Source organism: Corvus moneduloides, chromosome 9 (assembly GCF_009650955.1).
Source record: "Corvus moneduloides isolate bCorMon1 chromosome 9, bCorMon1.pri, whole genome shotgun sequence".
Lineage (NCBI taxonomy): Eukaryota > Metazoa > Chordata > Aves > Passeriformes > Corvidae > Corvus > Corvus moneduloides.
The window spans coordinates 6595475-6612477 of record NC_045484.1 but is presented as its reverse complement, the minus strand read 5'-3'; the positions used below and the strand labels follow the sequence as shown (position 1 = coordinate 6612477).

Sequence of the window (17003 nt, the reverse complement as noted above, 5' to 3'; positions counted from 1 at the left end):
TTATTAGTACTATTTAATACTTGAAATATTGCAACTGGTATAAAATAATACTTATACCAAATATCCTTGAGGCCTCTAAGACAAATGAACACTGCTTTCTGAGCTCTGTCTAACAACAGGAGCACAGGCAACACATCACTCTCACTGCATCCTTCAAATAAACCAAAGCAGTTGTTTGGAATTTTTTTTTTAATATAGTGTTTCTCTGACCATGTTTTCAACCATGTCTCCAATCAGGAAATTCCCAAAAAACAATCAATAGCTAGCTTAACTTATATAGCAAAACTGTTGTTAAGGGGCTCAGGGATATGTTTTTGGTTTGGGGTTTTTCAGTTTGGTTGTTTTGGTTTTTTTTTTATCTGTAACATCTTCAGAAAAGTCAGAAAGATGAAAAAACTAATCCATTATGAACACCCAGTTTGGTCTGGTATGATTTCCCCAGTAAAGGCCACAGTGCCAGCTAGAGGCATCCTGGCTTAGGGTACGCATCCGGCTACTGGGGTAACAGGGCATCCTTTAGACAAATGAGAAAAATTCAGTATCTAGAAAGGAAATACCAGAAGTATATTTGGAGTCTGGTTAATATAAACAACAGTGGCTGAACTAAAAGACTGACCCTAATCAAACAAAGCAAGAGCAATAGGTAGGAAACTTTCACTTTCTCCTGGAGTCAGCATGTTCAACAAACAAGCTCTGAGGCAGGGGATTTAGTGGAGCTTCTCTGTAGTTAGAAAAATCAAGTGCTTCAGCCAAACATATCACTTTTGTCCTACATCAAAGACAGATTCAATGGAAAACATTTTCTCTAGATTGTCTTCATTAAACTGGGCAGATGGCAACCAGAGGAACCAACTTTGATATATACAGGGGGCCTTCAACATAAAGCAACTTCAAACACTATTATTGTCTGACTATATTTTTAGTGACAGCAAGCAATAAATCTCCAGTAAGGCAGGGAGACAGAGTGACTTTCTGGATCAGGGAATTCCTCTGGAGGGAGGCAAAAAGAAGTTTTGTTACTAAGTGCTACTACTGGTCTTTACTAATGAGCTACTATCTAATGGTGAATGTAGTGGGTGAGAGATTGCCTCCATCCTGATGCAGGGTGAGAATATTTTCAAATCAAGAGAATACTGAATGGGGCAGAGAGTCTGTGTTCTGCCCAGCTCTCATGGCAACAGCTCTCCACCATAGAGTGATTTCTTCCAACAGGAGAATTTGAGGATTCTTCTAGACACACGTCCACTTTTGCTTCAACTCAGCGTCAAACCTTTTCCAGCCCAGAAGATCAGGCAATAAGAACAGATACAAAAGGTGATAGCTTACACAGACAGAGCTACGTAATGTGTTTATATGACATAAACGTAAAGTAGAATGATTTTACCTACCATGTGGAGAATATATTCTTAAATTAATAGGAACTGAAGAAATGCCTTTGTTCATTCCTGTTACTCTGTCTGTTTCTACTTCAATTTCCTGACGAACTTCATCAAAATCAGTAAATTTCTTCCCTTTGCAGTGTAGAAATTCAGCATATTCTGTCAAGAATATCAATAACAACTCTGTATTTCACAGGTTTATTGACTTGAACACCAACTTTCAAGCCCCCAGCGTTTTTCAGATGTGTGGGCACAGAAGTACATCATCATGGCTATCAGGAAAGCATTATTATGATTGCATATATGAAAACCAGCCCTCAACAAGAAAGGCTCAGTTATAAAGTCAAGTTGACTGGATGATTTACAGCTCTTATCTTTAGCACATCATCTACTGGAACAACGTGAAAGATTCAATTAGATGCCATTTACAGTAATAGAATAAGGAACAGATTAAGAATGACATTCTGTGTTTTCATCTGGTCTCATTTGCCTGTAATATATCACTAAATAAAAAAGTAATTCAAATTCTGTACCATGAAAGATTTTTAGCATTTGCTTCAAAAAATAACAGCCCACATTACACATGAATTTAGTAAAGGAATTTTGCAAATTTTTGCAAGTTCATAATGAAAATAAAATCACTTAAAAACACACTAATGTTTTTAACACAACTTCTCATTTCCTAAAAGTCTCCTGTAGTCTAAATATAAATCACGTTTGCAAGTGTCTATAGAAATAGCTGTGATTTTGCTGAAATGGGAGAACACAACTAATTCCCAAGTCTTCAATACCATACAAATTGTGTTTAACTTAGAAGAACACTGACCAGGAATCAGACACAGATAACTTGCTAGACCCAAAGAACTTGACACTAAGTCCCTGTTTTGACTATTGAATCCAAATACTGATACTAATTATTCCAACCTTTTGGTTGCCTGCATAACCAAAAGCACATTCCAGGATTTTAAAACTGGAGTTTCTTCCTTCAAAGCAGAATACAAAAATTTGTCTACGTAGTGAGGCTGCAATCAGAAATAATGACATAAATAGTAATTACAGACACCAGCTCATGTCCTGTCCCCAGCAGGTCTAAGCAGTAGGACTGGAGAAAGGCTGAAAAGAGCTGTGCATGTTCCAGTTTATTTCATCCTGCAATCAAGGTTTGATCTCAAAGTTCCCTTTAGATGCTTCTTTCCCAGAAAATGTTACTTGGTAACAAGCCCACGAAAACCAGTTCAAAGAGCTTGCTTGGTACTCCCAAGAACAGCAGCTAAGAACACCAGACCTGAGAATATGGATTAAAAGAGGACCTTATGTGTCAGTACTGAAGCCTGTTCCCCAGAAGTCACTGTATTACTATTATTGACAGAGTTGTTACAATCAAACAAACAAACAAATTACAATAGTTAAAGCAAACTGACAGTCAAAAAAGGACAGAAGGGAGGTGAAAACATCAAATACCCACCTGTCTGTGCTACAATACCATAATCCCTCCAGATTCAAAAAGGAGAAGGAACAGGGAAACTCACCCTTTGTTAAGACAAAAATACATCACTTATTTTAAAAACAAGAGAGCACCAAACAACCACCTTCTTTTATATCCTTTTTTTAGCTCCAACAGCAAAATGACAATGAATAGGAGCTTTGTTTCATTGTCCACTGTTTATTAAAAAAACCCCCAGGGAATATTCAAATATTTCAAAAAGAAAAATAATATGGTGCACAAAATAAAACATCTCAGTTGAGAATTTACATTTGTAAAATTTGTCATCTCAAGGTTGGAAAATAGCTACCTAATAAAAAAAGAGCTGACAAGTAGTTCATATTTTGTCCCCCTTCTTTATGCACTGCTCCTGGCACAAAACACACTGTATTCTTCTTAGTTGTTTTGGGTTTTCTTCCAGTGGTTCATCAGATTTTCTCAGAAAATTATTTCTAAATTCAGTAATTAATAGTTGGTGCCCAGCTGTAATCAGTTGACTGACTCAGCTGGTAGCCAAGGAAGCTTTTCTCTTTGTCCCACTTCACAGTCAGTAACAGAGTCACTATCTGACATAGCTTCAAAGTAATCCAAATAAAAATATTTGCTACTTTTTAGCTGGGTTAATATTATCTAAACTCCTCGATCTGTGGTGCCAGTAGTGCTGAAGGAATAAACTCCACAGTGGTTCATAACCTGTGGTGCCACATGCAGCCTACGGAATAAGAATTCCAATGGACAAGCAGCACTTTGTTCTGCTCCTTTCAGCCCTCAGTCTGTCCTTGGCAATGATGCCTTCAGCCAGACTGGATAAGCACATGCTTTAATGCAATCTTCACTTTCCAGCTTTCATACACAGAAGAATACTAAGAAAACATTTTATTTATGTTTTTGTGGGAATGGACACAAAGCCAGACAAGAAAAAGTGATCCTGCCTGATGTCTAGCTTTCAGACATGTATTTTTTGTACAAAACTGAAGTTACATTAAGAGAAAGAACAATTAGATACATAATTAAAAGTCTTTGCATGTAAAATACCTCTTTTTTTTCTCCAGACTCATTAAAAGTACCTTGGATAACATAGAATGAAAAGGCTACCATAGCATAGCTCCTTCAGTGCACCCACAAGTGATTAATTATCTCTTCGGTTCTGATTAAATTAGACAAATCATACAAACAAGTGATATGGGATCACATCTTTTAAAATGCTCCTTATTTTTCCTGTCAATTATATCTCCCTATGCCTTTATGATTTAATCTAGCACAATGTTATATTGTTATTAGAAATAAACAGCCTCTGCTGTTCTCAAACCTTTGAAATCATATAAACATCTGAGATATTTCATAAATTTGTCTCTAAGCTAAAGACAGCCAAGTGACAAGGATCAGCACTTAGGAATGCGTAAGGGATGTTTTGGAAAACATCCTTGATCTGCATCAGGCTGAGCCCAAGACCTTACAAAACCCAAAGACTTTACCCTGTACAGAATAATGTGTTACTAGAGGTCAGGAATTCACCAAGATCAAGACCTGGATTCAGAACTGCTCCCAAACTGATTTCAAGCAGAGTTGCTTCAAGTTGGTGGCAGTAGCCAGTCTAGAATACTCAAAAGAGGTTGAAAGTGTTCCAAAAAGGTGGCTCATTAAATTGTAGGCCTATAGCAAACATTTTAAACATATGCAGCACAGGAGGAATACCTGCTATTACTGCATCTTCTACCTGCCAGCCCCTTAGGGAGATGTCACTCAAGCAACAACAGTCTTTTTACCTTCAACGAAGCATCTCACAAAGCCGCAGAACTCTTTCCAAAAGAATGATTTCAAGAGGGTGTTTTAAAAACGTGCAAATAAACATCATCAGCCAAAGTACTTCACCTTTTCTTTGATGATGGACAGCTTTTTCTGAACAAAGTAAATGCAGTTAAGTGAATCTGGACCATAGCAAATCATTCAATGGTGCTTCCTTAAAAAGAGAGGAAGTATCAAAAGCCCATGTTGTCCTACCCAATCTACAAGCCCTCTCTACTTCGCCATTTTCTTTGCTAACAAGCTGAAGATGAAATACTCAAAACTGAGGTATTCCACTTCTAACCTTGAAGACGAAAGGCTACAAGACATACCTTGGTATTTCCTGAAGACAAAACAGAAAATCCCGACAATGCAGAGAATTGCAAGAATATCATAGCAGAAGATATTAAACATGGAAAACAGTGCAGATCTGATGAAAGTGACTACCATAGAATATCAGGTCATGGTCTTAGGAGCCAGTGAAATGGTTCATTTAGAAGGGTAATCACTCATACCAGAAGAGGAAAAGCATTCTTTTGGATGCAATAATCTTCTATAAAAGTGTTTGTTTGTAGAAGAAATTTCTCTCTGTTCTTTCAACCTTTTCCTATGGATGATGCTTTCAGTAGTTCCAATCCCTCAAAAGCCCTCTTCCAGGCATTTTTCCTAAATTTACAGAGGCAGAGCTCTCACCAGAGCTCTCTCCTTCCCAGGACTGAGAAAAAGCAGAACAACCTTGTAAGATGGCATTTCTGTGATGCATCTTGTACGATGTTTACTTCTGTATTTTACAACAGCACAATATCAATGAACCATGCTCTGTCAGATATTCACTGTGGGCACCAGGTCCTTTTCTGAAAACCAACTGTCTCCTCAAATACCAGCCTTTCAGTACAGAAAAAAAACCCATAACCCAGCTGAAGAAATTCAGCTTTGGGAATATTTCTTTTATTTTGCAAGCAATTTGAATTGCAATTTTGCCCTCCAGTATCTTTCACATTCTCACTTGTATTTGCCAAACACCAGCTTAATAAACACACTGTCATCCTATCAGTAATACAAAATACTGAACATGACCGGAGGGGTGTCCCTTCCAGTTTGTAAACAACTGTGCATCCATCTTACAGGAGTCCTTGCTAAATCATGTTTCCCAAGATTGCTTATGATATTTTAAATAAAAGGAAGATAATATAAAAACCTTTCCTGTACCCAAGATAAGACACCCACCACATCTTAATTTACAGGTCTGCTACCCTGTAATAAAAAAACGTATTGCACTGATGTGACAGGGTTATTTTCCTTGATGGGTTTGTGTTGGCTGCTGTTCATCTCAAATACCTTTCAGATTGTTAGTCAATAACTACTTACAGATTCCTTTCTCCCAAAAGTGAACTTTGACTGATGCTTCTGTCACTTTCCTTTACTATCTTTATGAAGATGGGCTTATATAGAGCCATTTTCCAATCTTAATGAGGGGATTCCATCTTTCCTAACATCACTGAATATCAATCTGGGATCAAGGAAACAAAAGCATCCAGGCAAAACCACTTGTAAAACCAAGTATTTGTGGGTACCATTAATTTGTCCCAACATGAGCTGAAGTTCATACCCCATTTTGAGGGTCCTGATGGGACAAGTGTCTGAGCCCTCCAAGCCATGCTGCCAGACCTCAGCAGTCCCTGGGGATTAGCTCAGATTACCAGTACAGACAGCAATAATTTGGAGATCTGCAGGTGCAAAGGAACATCTGCACCTTAACACTAAGCTTAAATTCAGGTTTCAAACCAGCAGTACTGTCCCTCTTCCAGGATATCAGTCCTGTTTGGGTGATGAGCCTTTCGTTGTCTCAGGAAGGGGTCACCCATTATTACCAGCTTTTCCCCACGCTGGTGTCACTCTTTAGCTTTGGGGTACGCACCTCAGTAATTTTACTAATCTCTCCAGCATCCCTGTTCATCACCTGAATGAAAGATCCAGGAAATGGCAGTCACTGTCTGCCTTTCCTCTCTGAAAAGTGCCCATTCTCTTCCCTGCTATTGGCACCACGGCATTTTTCTAGATCTTGTCCCTGAAGACCTCCAAATGCCTCCCAGCTGATGAAGTCTCTAAGATCACTTCTGTTAGCTGAAATAACCAGTCTAAATTTATATTTCATTTTCTGTTAGAGGATTGTTTTTGCCACCAGATGGCAACAGAAGATGGCTATGCTTGAGGAATAGTCTTGCAATACATGAAATCTGGATTGAAGCTCAATCATTTCAATAGAAAAGAGCATCTGCAAGACTTCAGAAAAAAACAGAATGTCTTTTGAACCTTATGATTTACTTTCCACTTCGTATTCTAATTAACAGAACTCAAACAAATGTGGGTATTGTACACATGACTCATTCATCTAAAAAATGTCCACCTCAATAATGATTTTCAAAATCTGTTAATCTGTTGAAGCAAGAAGAAAATTTGAAATTCCTCCAAAAAAATCAAAGAGAAAAATAACTCTCGTAGAGCAAGGATATTTAACACAATAATAACAAATAATAGGATTTATACAGCAGGCAATGTATTTTTAACAAAGAGAAGACCTACTAAAAAGGCTTCACACATTTTTGTTGCCACTGCTGTTCAAAAAAAAGTACTGCCTAATCTCAAAGAATCTAGTCATTATCTCACCTGCACAGGCAGAAGAAGGCACAGCAAGAACAGATTGCCTAAGGTTATACAGAATGTGTGGCAGCAGAAGGAAAAAAATAAACCACACACGAAACCCACAACAAAATGAACAAAAACAAACAAAAAACCAAAAAAAACACCAACCCATCTCTCAAGATCTCAGAAATTTCAAGTTGTTATCTTCCCAAAGCTTACTCAGCAGCACCACTTAAAATATCTATTAACTGCAACAAAAACTAATCTTACTGCTGTATTAGATCAAAAAAACACCAAACTAAGAACCATGCTCAAAGTTGTGAAACCGAAACTTCGAATGTTGAAGAAGTAAGTTTTAATGTAAAAATTAAGGAATACCAGTGCAAAGGAAGAAAAACCCACCACTTCACAAGCTCACTCAAAATTCTCATCCCAGGTCAGCTGTGCACCAACACTTGCATCCTAAAGACACATAGAGAAAAATCCTTCTAAAAGACATAATGCATTCCTGCTCCAGGAAAGCAATCATGAATAAGAAACAGAGAGACAAGCATCCTACACACACACTGGGAACTGCTGAAATACCACAACACTGCAGCATTTTAAACAAATGCTGCCTGGTGAGAAAGCATCCTGGAGCTCCCTGGATCTTACACAGCAGCAGTCAAATACTGAAAGAACCAGCATATTCTTCTGCCTGAATATAGACATCAAAGTCTCACAAAATAAACTGCCCTCACATCCCATGTCTCACCCAGGAAAAGAGCAGGTGGAATTCCTCCCATGCCCATCCTCTGAATAGGCTATCTATCCCAGCTCTCTTGCCCACCTTGTTAAACCTGAAGGTGGCCATCAGGCAGGTTCCCAGCTGACAGCACCCTGCCCACACCTGAGCCTTCTAAAACTCACTAAACTGCATCTTCCCAGGTGGGACTAAATATTCCCTAAATATTCCTCTGACCTCCTTCAGAGACTGGGAACAACAGAGAACAACCCACTGTCCTTCAGAGGACTCAAAATTCTTTTTAACATCCATATTTTGACTTATTCTATGCTACTCGGTATTTCTCACATTATCAAACTCAGAGAAAAATACTCAAAACTATTAAAGACTGACTTGTCGATTGCAATATTGAATTTAAAACTTTGTATTTGCCTTCAATATTTCAGCAGAGTACAGTATCTGCATTGGATGTGGAGTGCAAATGCCATAAAACCATTTAGGAATTGTACTAGTACCACCAAAACATGTCAGTGACTAAAGGAGGTCAACAGGTCACTGCAAAATAGCTTTGTACAAACTACAGAGAACTTTTAAAGTAGGCAAACAAAATTCTAAAAATATATATACGCCACATCTCTCATGAGATACATTTCTTACGATTCAATTGTTTAATGTTACCCCTTGCAGGGGTAACAGCTCTTTACCTAGATGTGTCAGATCTCTCAGATGTTGGAGGGTCCCCAATAACTCCTCACAACCAGTTCCTGCTGCACCCCCTTCCATGCCATGTCCGACCCTAATAATGGATGGTCAAAGCTTTCTCTTTTTGTTCAGTTTGATGTGCACAAATGTCTCCTCTGCTCATTTTCATCCCTTAGTGCAATGACTCAAAGTTAAATGAAGCTTTAACCACCTGTTCTCAGCCAGTTCCAAAATGCTGCTGAAGTATCTTGTAGTCATCTGTACATGCCTGTATAGAAAGTGCCCCCTCTTTCCCAAGAAATACTCCAAGATTAAGAATAGTTACTTTTAAGAGTCAAGCAAAATCCTAGGATTAAAAATTAGTTTTGTTTACTACAGCAACAAGAAGCTGATACAGTCCTCTAATTATTCTGTACCATTTTAGGTAATTATGGGCTTCACAGAAATCAGTCCAGCATCTGCTTCCTGTAAAAGAACACTGTGCTTCTCTAAGGAGTTTTCTTTATTTTCTTTTCTTAAAATTAGTTCACAAAGATAAAGGTGACTTAAAAGATAAAGTTACTTGGAATTTCACCACCAAAAACAACAACAGTGGAACGAAGTTTAAAGAAAGTAACAAAATTAAATTAAAGCATGCATTTTAAGGATCTTGGCATTTAATTCCAAACAAGAAATACACAGCATTTCCCAAAGGGAGAAATACGCCTTGACATCCAGGAAACACACAATTAGGCTGAAGCTCAGTTCTCTGGAATTTTTAAGGTTTTTGTTGTGTTATTTAAGTTATAATGAAGAACGAGCTTTCAGCAGAGAAGGTACCTATATGAAACCTAGAGACCTACCTAAAGCCAATAATACTTCGGGAACATACTAATGAGGAAAATACCAGATAAAGGGAAGCCCTTTCAGTCCCCTTTAACCAAGGGACAATGATGATTTTACAAAAGAGGTCAACACAGACCAGTCAGGGTAAGTTTAGGATGGGTGTCCACGAATAAGTATTTAACCACTTGAGGTCAGAGTGTAAGTGCTCACTTACTAACACATCCTCTCAGTTCAGTCATTTTGTTAGGACTGCCAGCCCAAAGCTCAATGCTATTCTTTCTTCTGCTCTTGCATGGTGCCAGAAAAGTCGGATGAAGACTTTCCACAGCTAAGCCTTATTCATGCATTTCTGCATCATCTGTCAGAGGCCAAAAGCCAGATATGCAGAAATGGCAAGTGTTCATTTCTCCAACTAAAACAAACGTTAGTATTTAATAGATATAAAGCACTGTAAGTGTATTACACACTTATACACTAAAGTTTCTAAACTGAGCATGCAGAAATACTGAACTCTATTCTCTTCTACAGCACAAACACCATGGAAAATTTCATAGAGGCACTGAAAGTATGACTGTGTTTTAAAAGCAATAATTCAGAAAAAACCCTGAAGCCCAGGCAGACTGCAGTCTACCTTCCTGTTGAACAAAGCAAAGACCTTCAGGAAAAAAATATACACAAAAACTTAATTACACGTCACACACAGGGACAGACTACAGTTTCACAGGCAGCTGTAATTTTGTTTCTTCCCCAGTTTCATCATGGTCCATAATTCAAAGACTACTTTTTGGTTTTCAGTGCTGGTTTGGATGTTATTTCATTTCATTTTTACTATTTCAAGCAGAAGTAAACAGCAAACCAGTGATTTTTGTTGCTTACATTGGTTTAGAAGTAGTTTGGAAGTAACAACAATAAAAATTGGAATGATGGTGAACCATAGCTGCTTTTATGTATGCCAGGGAACTGAGCTACACCACAGCAGTTCAAGTGCTTCATGGAAGAGTAGAGAGTGGTGAATTCTGATAAAAGATCTCAATATATCCCACAGCTTAGTGGTACACCCAAAAATATTTATATTTTTGACCAGACAAATACATAGAAACCTTGTTTTCCCCCAATCCACCTTCTGCTCTACTTAGTGCAATGAGCCCAACCAAAAAAGACAAGTTATGAAAACAGGCTGTGTGGAATCAAATCTGTGTGCACTGGAGCAATAGTTAAAGGTGGAAGTGCAGCAATTTTGATGTGTTAACTAATACAACTGCAAAGCTCATTAAGAAATGAATAAATCAAAGCCAATTTCCAAAGCATATTGCATGTAATGATGTTTCTCCACTGCTTCGAGTCTGATCTTGGATTCAATTCACCACGTGCTCCAGGATTTAGATGTTACCATTTCCCCAGACAGGACAATGAGATGAGTTGGTCCTGAGCATACAGTTTTGAAGCAGCAGGCCTTTGTTGCAGACAGTCTAGTGGCATCTTTCTTCACATTGCTGATGTGTTCTTAGAAAAGTTTTTTCTCCTGCTGAAGTACATCAGCACTTTGTCCAGGCATTGACCCAAAAAGAGGAGGAGATTACCTGTTTTGGCAGTGATGAGTTGCAGGACCAATGGTCGTCTTGTCACAATTCCAGAACCTCGTGGAAGAAAATCCCTGGAAACATTAAAAAAAATAGTTACTAGCCAGAAAGTAATGTGCAGTTACATAAGATATTGGATTAATTTGGAACCTCCTATGCATGAAAATGGAAAGTTGGTGTGGACAGATTTATATCAAATACTCCTATAAAGTAGGGCTGTTAATTTTGGTTCAAGATAGTAGTAGGTCATTACATATTAGACAAATGTGTATTAAAACTAAATTACTGTCTCAGGGCGTTACCAAGCCTCTTCAAGACCATCACATATAACATCTAATTTTGCATAGCAGGAGTACCTGAAGCCATGCCCAAATTTACCAGGCCCTCTAAAATGATTCTGTCATCACTGCACACTTGATTTGAAGAGGATCTGGACATAAGAATACACTACAAACACACCACACCAAAGCTCTGGACAAACTAAACTGTCTGCACACTGTCACACACCTACTCTCTCACACACTTCTGCCAGCTCAAATCCCCAAATAACTTTTCCAGTAACACATCTACCCAGAAGTTTTTGAGTGAAAGCTGAGCACCAGAAGTCCTGTGGGACAGAGGGAGAGAGTATCCTTGGACCAGAAAACAAGCAAGGAAACAAAGACACCAGCTCTATCATATCATTATGCATCCCCATGATCCGTTCCGTGTCTCTAAAAAAACGGAGGCTCCTTATGCAACTGAAAAGAAAGAAATCTAAAAAAAAGTAACAGACATTTTTCTCAGGGTCTTCCCCAGTTGCCATACCCATTAAAAATTTAAAAACTATGAGATGAGGTTCAGTGAGAGGCTTTGGAGAGTATTTGCTTCAAATAAGCATCTCCAGAGGAATAAAATTCAGGGGTAAACAGAGTTGCACAATCAGTGTAAGCTCATCAAAATCCCCTCATTTTTCCTGCCTTACAAGGGATGTTAAGTTACTCGCTTGCCTGCCTTAGCAGCACTGCTAACTCACCTCTCTGGCTCAGGTGGAAAGCAATGCAGCAAAGGATTAGGGCAGGAGTTTTCAGTCAAATGGCAGAGATGATCTGGGTGACTGTTGTTATTCACCTAAGTGCCTGTACAAACGTGAGGCAGGAATGTGCAGTGTCTTTGGGAGGGATGAGGAGAAGGACAAGAGTCAAAGGAACAAACTATAGTCCTGTCAGCCCTTTAGACAGAACTGCTCAGATAGGTCTGCTCAAGCCACTTAAGAAATCACCTCTTGCCTATAACCACTGAGTATCTTCATACTGACCTTGCACTACTTAATGGAAGCCTGACTTTCGCAGCCCCTTTAAAGGCAGCACACAAACCTGCATAGTTTAAAGCAGGCCTTGAGCGTACATCTATGAAAAATAAACCACACTAATATTCAGGATATTATTTGTGCAAATCAGATAATACTAGGTCTGAGCAGTCCCAGGCCAAGACAGGCTCAGGAACGCTACAGCGAACCTCTTTCCACAAGCACCAACAAGGTAACAAGACTTCGGCAGAAGAGAAACACAGTAACTCCACCTGTGATATGAGCACTGGATGTTTCCTTCCCAACCTAACATTTAGATATTAAAAAAAAAAAAAAGCAAGCAGTTCTAAGGCTCTGCGGAACAAGACTAGCTGTCAGTTGTGCCCTGCACCACTTGAGAACTCCCCAGCATTTTGAACAAAACAGTGTTAATTTCTAGCTGAATTGTTTCCCTTTCTCAGTACCTGTTAATGCGTGCTTACAGTGTGATTACTCTGCAAACCAAAGCACACCATGAAAGGGGAGGCTGTTCAAACAAGCTAGCTCATTAACTTCCCTACTCAAACACAGACCTGCAGGCAGAAGTACAATTAATTAGGAATTCAAGTAATCTCTAAAACAAAGGTACTGCAAAAACATCAGGTGTACTGATTTAATCCGCTATGATGCTTTATAACAGTTGAGACAGCAACAGGAAACAGGAATTAGGTTAAAGAGATGCCAAAGGCCCTCAAATAGGTCTATCATAATTTCAGTATCTACTAATGGAGAGACAGCTGCCCCTCAATGAACATCTACTGATATTTTCTCATGGGGAAACAGAGAAAACAGTAATGGGAACATGGTCATTCTTCTGTATGCACTGAAACAACAGTAGCCCACGACGTAGCAAATGCCTATTAACATTACAGTTTCATACACTGGTTTTCAAGCATTTAATATCTGTTTTTAAAAAAATACTTTTCTTTTTTCATTAAGAAGCTAAAATGACTTGCCACTCAGGACAAAGCGTTCACCCAAACCAGTGTCCTCTACAGCACCACAGGAGACAGGAAAATCCTTCAGGGAGTCAAAGGCTGAAAAGATCTATTGATTTTCTGCTTCAGACTAAGCACATTCAGCAATAAAGAACATTGCATTAATGCAGCTCCCAGTGTATACAACGCTGACCTTTCCTTAACAGCAAAATTACAAAGAAAGGTAAGACAACAATTTTCCTTCAGCACGTCCTCTTAACATGCCCAAAAGCAATGGCATTCTTTAACCCTGTCTAATGAGCTGAACTATTTTCTGTTCAAGCAAACATCAGCAGAGAGAGGTTCCTGCTTGGTGAGAGGGAGAGCTGTGTGGATCACATAACCAACTAAACACTGCAGCAGCAGGACATAAAACTTCTGCTACAAATGCACAGTTTGAAGAGGGAAACATCGAAAAATGAAGGTAATGGGGTTCACAGCAAGAGTTCAGGAGAAAATTCCCCCCCACCACTTAACCACTGAATGGGTGCTTTACCTCTATGAAAGAGACACTGACGTCAATCTGCCCACAAGGATAGGGGATTTTTTTTTTTAACATTTGAAATTTCAGCTTCAGCCACAAGGCAACGACACCTGTGTGCATTCTCTGTACAGCTCAAATCAGATGTTACACATAAATCCATGAACTCTACTTCCAGATAAAAAAGCAAATTTTTAACCACACACAGAAATGTAAATCAAATCTGAAACATAGCTTGCACTGCTTTAGGAAGCAACATAGTAGCACACTATAATTTGACAGTAACAGACTCTGATATCCACAGGACAGGATGCAGGTCCTCTTCCCCTCCCCTTGGAACAGAAAACATTCTCTAAAGAGTTTGTTAGTGGTGCTGAACAAAACCCCTCTGTATTAGAAATGGCCCCACAGCTTATACAAGTAGCAGCAGCAAGAAATACAACAGGAATGAACAGAGGCAAGTCTCAAAGGTTCCTTCTGACCAAAAGGACAGTGCCCCTCCATATCCTGATGGCACACCCTAACTTTCTTCTAAGGACAGACTTGAGAGAGCTGCTATCCACACCTTTTGGTTAGCATGTACACATTTGTTTGGTGAGAGTTGGGAGAAAAAATTCACATCAGAGTTGAAACATATGCAAAGAAATCCACCTAGGAAAATTTTCATGCCTGAGAATGTGTGCTCAAAGACACCAACAAGGGGGAGAAAAGGCTGTTTTTGTGGTGGGGGGAGTGAACCTGGGATCACCTGTGTGCACAACTTGCAGGACCACTTAACAATGATGAGGTGCAGGAACGAAGAAACACATTCTGCAAGAATAAAGCTGGGAATGAAAGCCCTGCTCCTTTAAGAGACATTCATCCTGCATTAGGATTCCAACTACTTTTACATCTTTACTCTCAGAGCATTTTCAGCACAAAGCGCTGTGCTGACAGCAGCTGTACCGGCTCAGCAGCAATGCCGCAGTGACAGGACAGTCCATCAGCAAGGCCTGGCCAGTGCTGAATATATCAAATGCAAATAAGAGGCAAACAGCCAGGTCTGCCAAGACATCCCTTCAGGAACTCATCAATCTTAGAATGCACTCAGCTGTAAGAATATCATTAAATACTTTCAAGAGCAAAATATTTTCAGGGCCAAAAAATTTTTACCCTATAAAATTACTCGTCTTACAGCACAACACAAGCTGTGTTGTCTTCACTCTCTAGTACTGCTCATTTCCAGTATCAGAGATCTGGACAAGTGTATCTACGAAGTCTGGTGCCTCGTGCTTGTTTAATGCATAAAGGAACAGACAATAGTTTGAATTTGACTTGCTAAAACCCAGGTCTCAAACTGATGCCACGGGATGGTGAAACAAGTTTTCAAGGGCCATACCAACACTTCAGCAGTTTACAATAATAAGCCAGTTTGGGCTTTAAGGTGAAAAAGTAATTAGACAACTCATTAATTGAAGAGTCTCATGGAAGGGATGGAAGTTTCAGGAAGGGCAGAAACTGCAGTGAAATGCTGAAAAGCAAACTAGGCAGGGGCTCCTGCAGTGAGGTGGTCTCATTATAATGAAGGACTGCAGCTTACAAAGAAAAAAAACACATCAAACAAATAAAACATAAACATAATGTGTTCCGGGGGGATTTCCAGGTAGAGTATAAGAGTTTCCATTTAGGAGATCTCTAGCACACTAACAGCATTTATTACGGGGAAAAAAAAAAAAAAAAAAGACAAAACAAAAGAATCCCCAGTTTGTGTGAAGTGATGATGCATCACCCCTTAAAACTTATTTGTAGTTTCAAAAGAGTAACTTAAATTTGTTTTTCTTTGCCAGTATAGGACTGAGAAACGTTCTGTGCTTTGATCAGTTACATGGTGAGTATCACACAGGATAAATGGCAACTAATTTACATTAATAGCAATATAATTAATTCATACAAAACAGGGGGAATCCAGGAAATCAAATAACCAATGAAAATGCCAATGATTACACAGTAATTGCATTAATTAAAGAGCTATGAACAATTCAAATCGATAGTGATGAATCATTTAAAAAAATCAGAATTGCCTCCAAAGAAAAAGCCTCCACATTTTTCAGAAAGGGTAGAAACATGCCAGGCTCAGGGCAAGAGCCAGAGTTCTCTTACAGAAAAACAGAAATTACCCATCTATTTCATTCTGCCAAACAACATTAGCAATGTTACGAAAGTTCTCCCACTAACACAAAGTCCATCCTAAGACCCTAAACTTCCCTCAAATGCAGAAAGGCCATGATCCATCAGCAGCTAATATAAACAACAGTGCATTGGTAGCACTCCTGTTGGGGTTTTAGTTTAGTCTGTTTTTTCTCTGTTAAAGGAATTTTCTCCCATATGCATGTTGCTAGGGGACAAATAGCTGTACTTAAGAAAGACAAAAGGGGAGTGGGGCGGACCTGGCTACTCCTTTGTCTACACCTGGGTGTGGGGTCAGTTCGCTCTGAACGTCCGGAGAGAGAAGCTGCAGAGAAAGGAGCTGCTGCTTCTTTCTTTTTGGCCGTTCTTTCTTCCTGCTGGAAACAACGCCGGGACCCCAAAAGCCGCTTTCCCTGCCCTGCTGGAGACCGAGCTGTGGCTGCCCTGCTCCGCTGCTGCTTCGAGCTTTCGCTACGCTGTAGCCCTGCTCGCCCTGCCTGCCTGGGCCTCCGTGGGTTTTTCCCATCTGGATACATCTCGTCTGCCACCCGGGATTTGCGTTCGTCCCTGCCATTCCAGCCTGCTGTTCCTGAGAGCCCGGGATCAACTGCCCAGCGGTTTGTGAAGCCTTTGTTCCATCCCTTCCCGGGATCCCGGGGCACCGGTGCCGCGTGTGTCCCGAGCTCGCTCCGGAGCGCCCCCTGCAGCCGCGGGGGAACCATCGCACCTGCCCTGCTCACCGGGAGCCGCCAGCGCCCCTGCCGGCTGCGAGCGGAACTGCACCCGAGGGGAAATAGCCTGACAGCCGAGAAGGCTGGCACTGGGTTTGTGATTGCTGTTACTGCCATAGTTGTTGTTGTTTTGTTTGACTGGTTATATACATATATATATATATAGTAAAGAACTGTTATTCCTATTTCCCACATCTTCG

At 39.7% G+C, this 17003-nt stretch overlaps 1 protein-coding gene across 17 annotated transcripts in view; it reads right to left on the bottom strand.

Annotated features, from left to right (window-relative positions):
• The window catches only part of DNM3 (dynamin 3), a 180834-nt gene that overhangs the window by 145705 nt on the left and 18126 nt on the right, over window positions 1-17003 (bottom strand). For all 17 annotated transcript variants that reach the window (XM_032118668.1, XM_032118663.1, XM_032118666.1 and 14 more), the window contains exons 2-3: window positions 11122-11195; window positions 1389-1538 (exon numbers count right to left, since the gene is read on the bottom strand). In XM_032118668.1, coding sequence (XP_031974559.1) covers window positions 1389-1538; window positions 11122-11195 — 224 coding nt within the window. The remainder of the gene's footprint in view (window positions 1-1388; window positions 1539-11121; window positions 11196-17003) is intronic.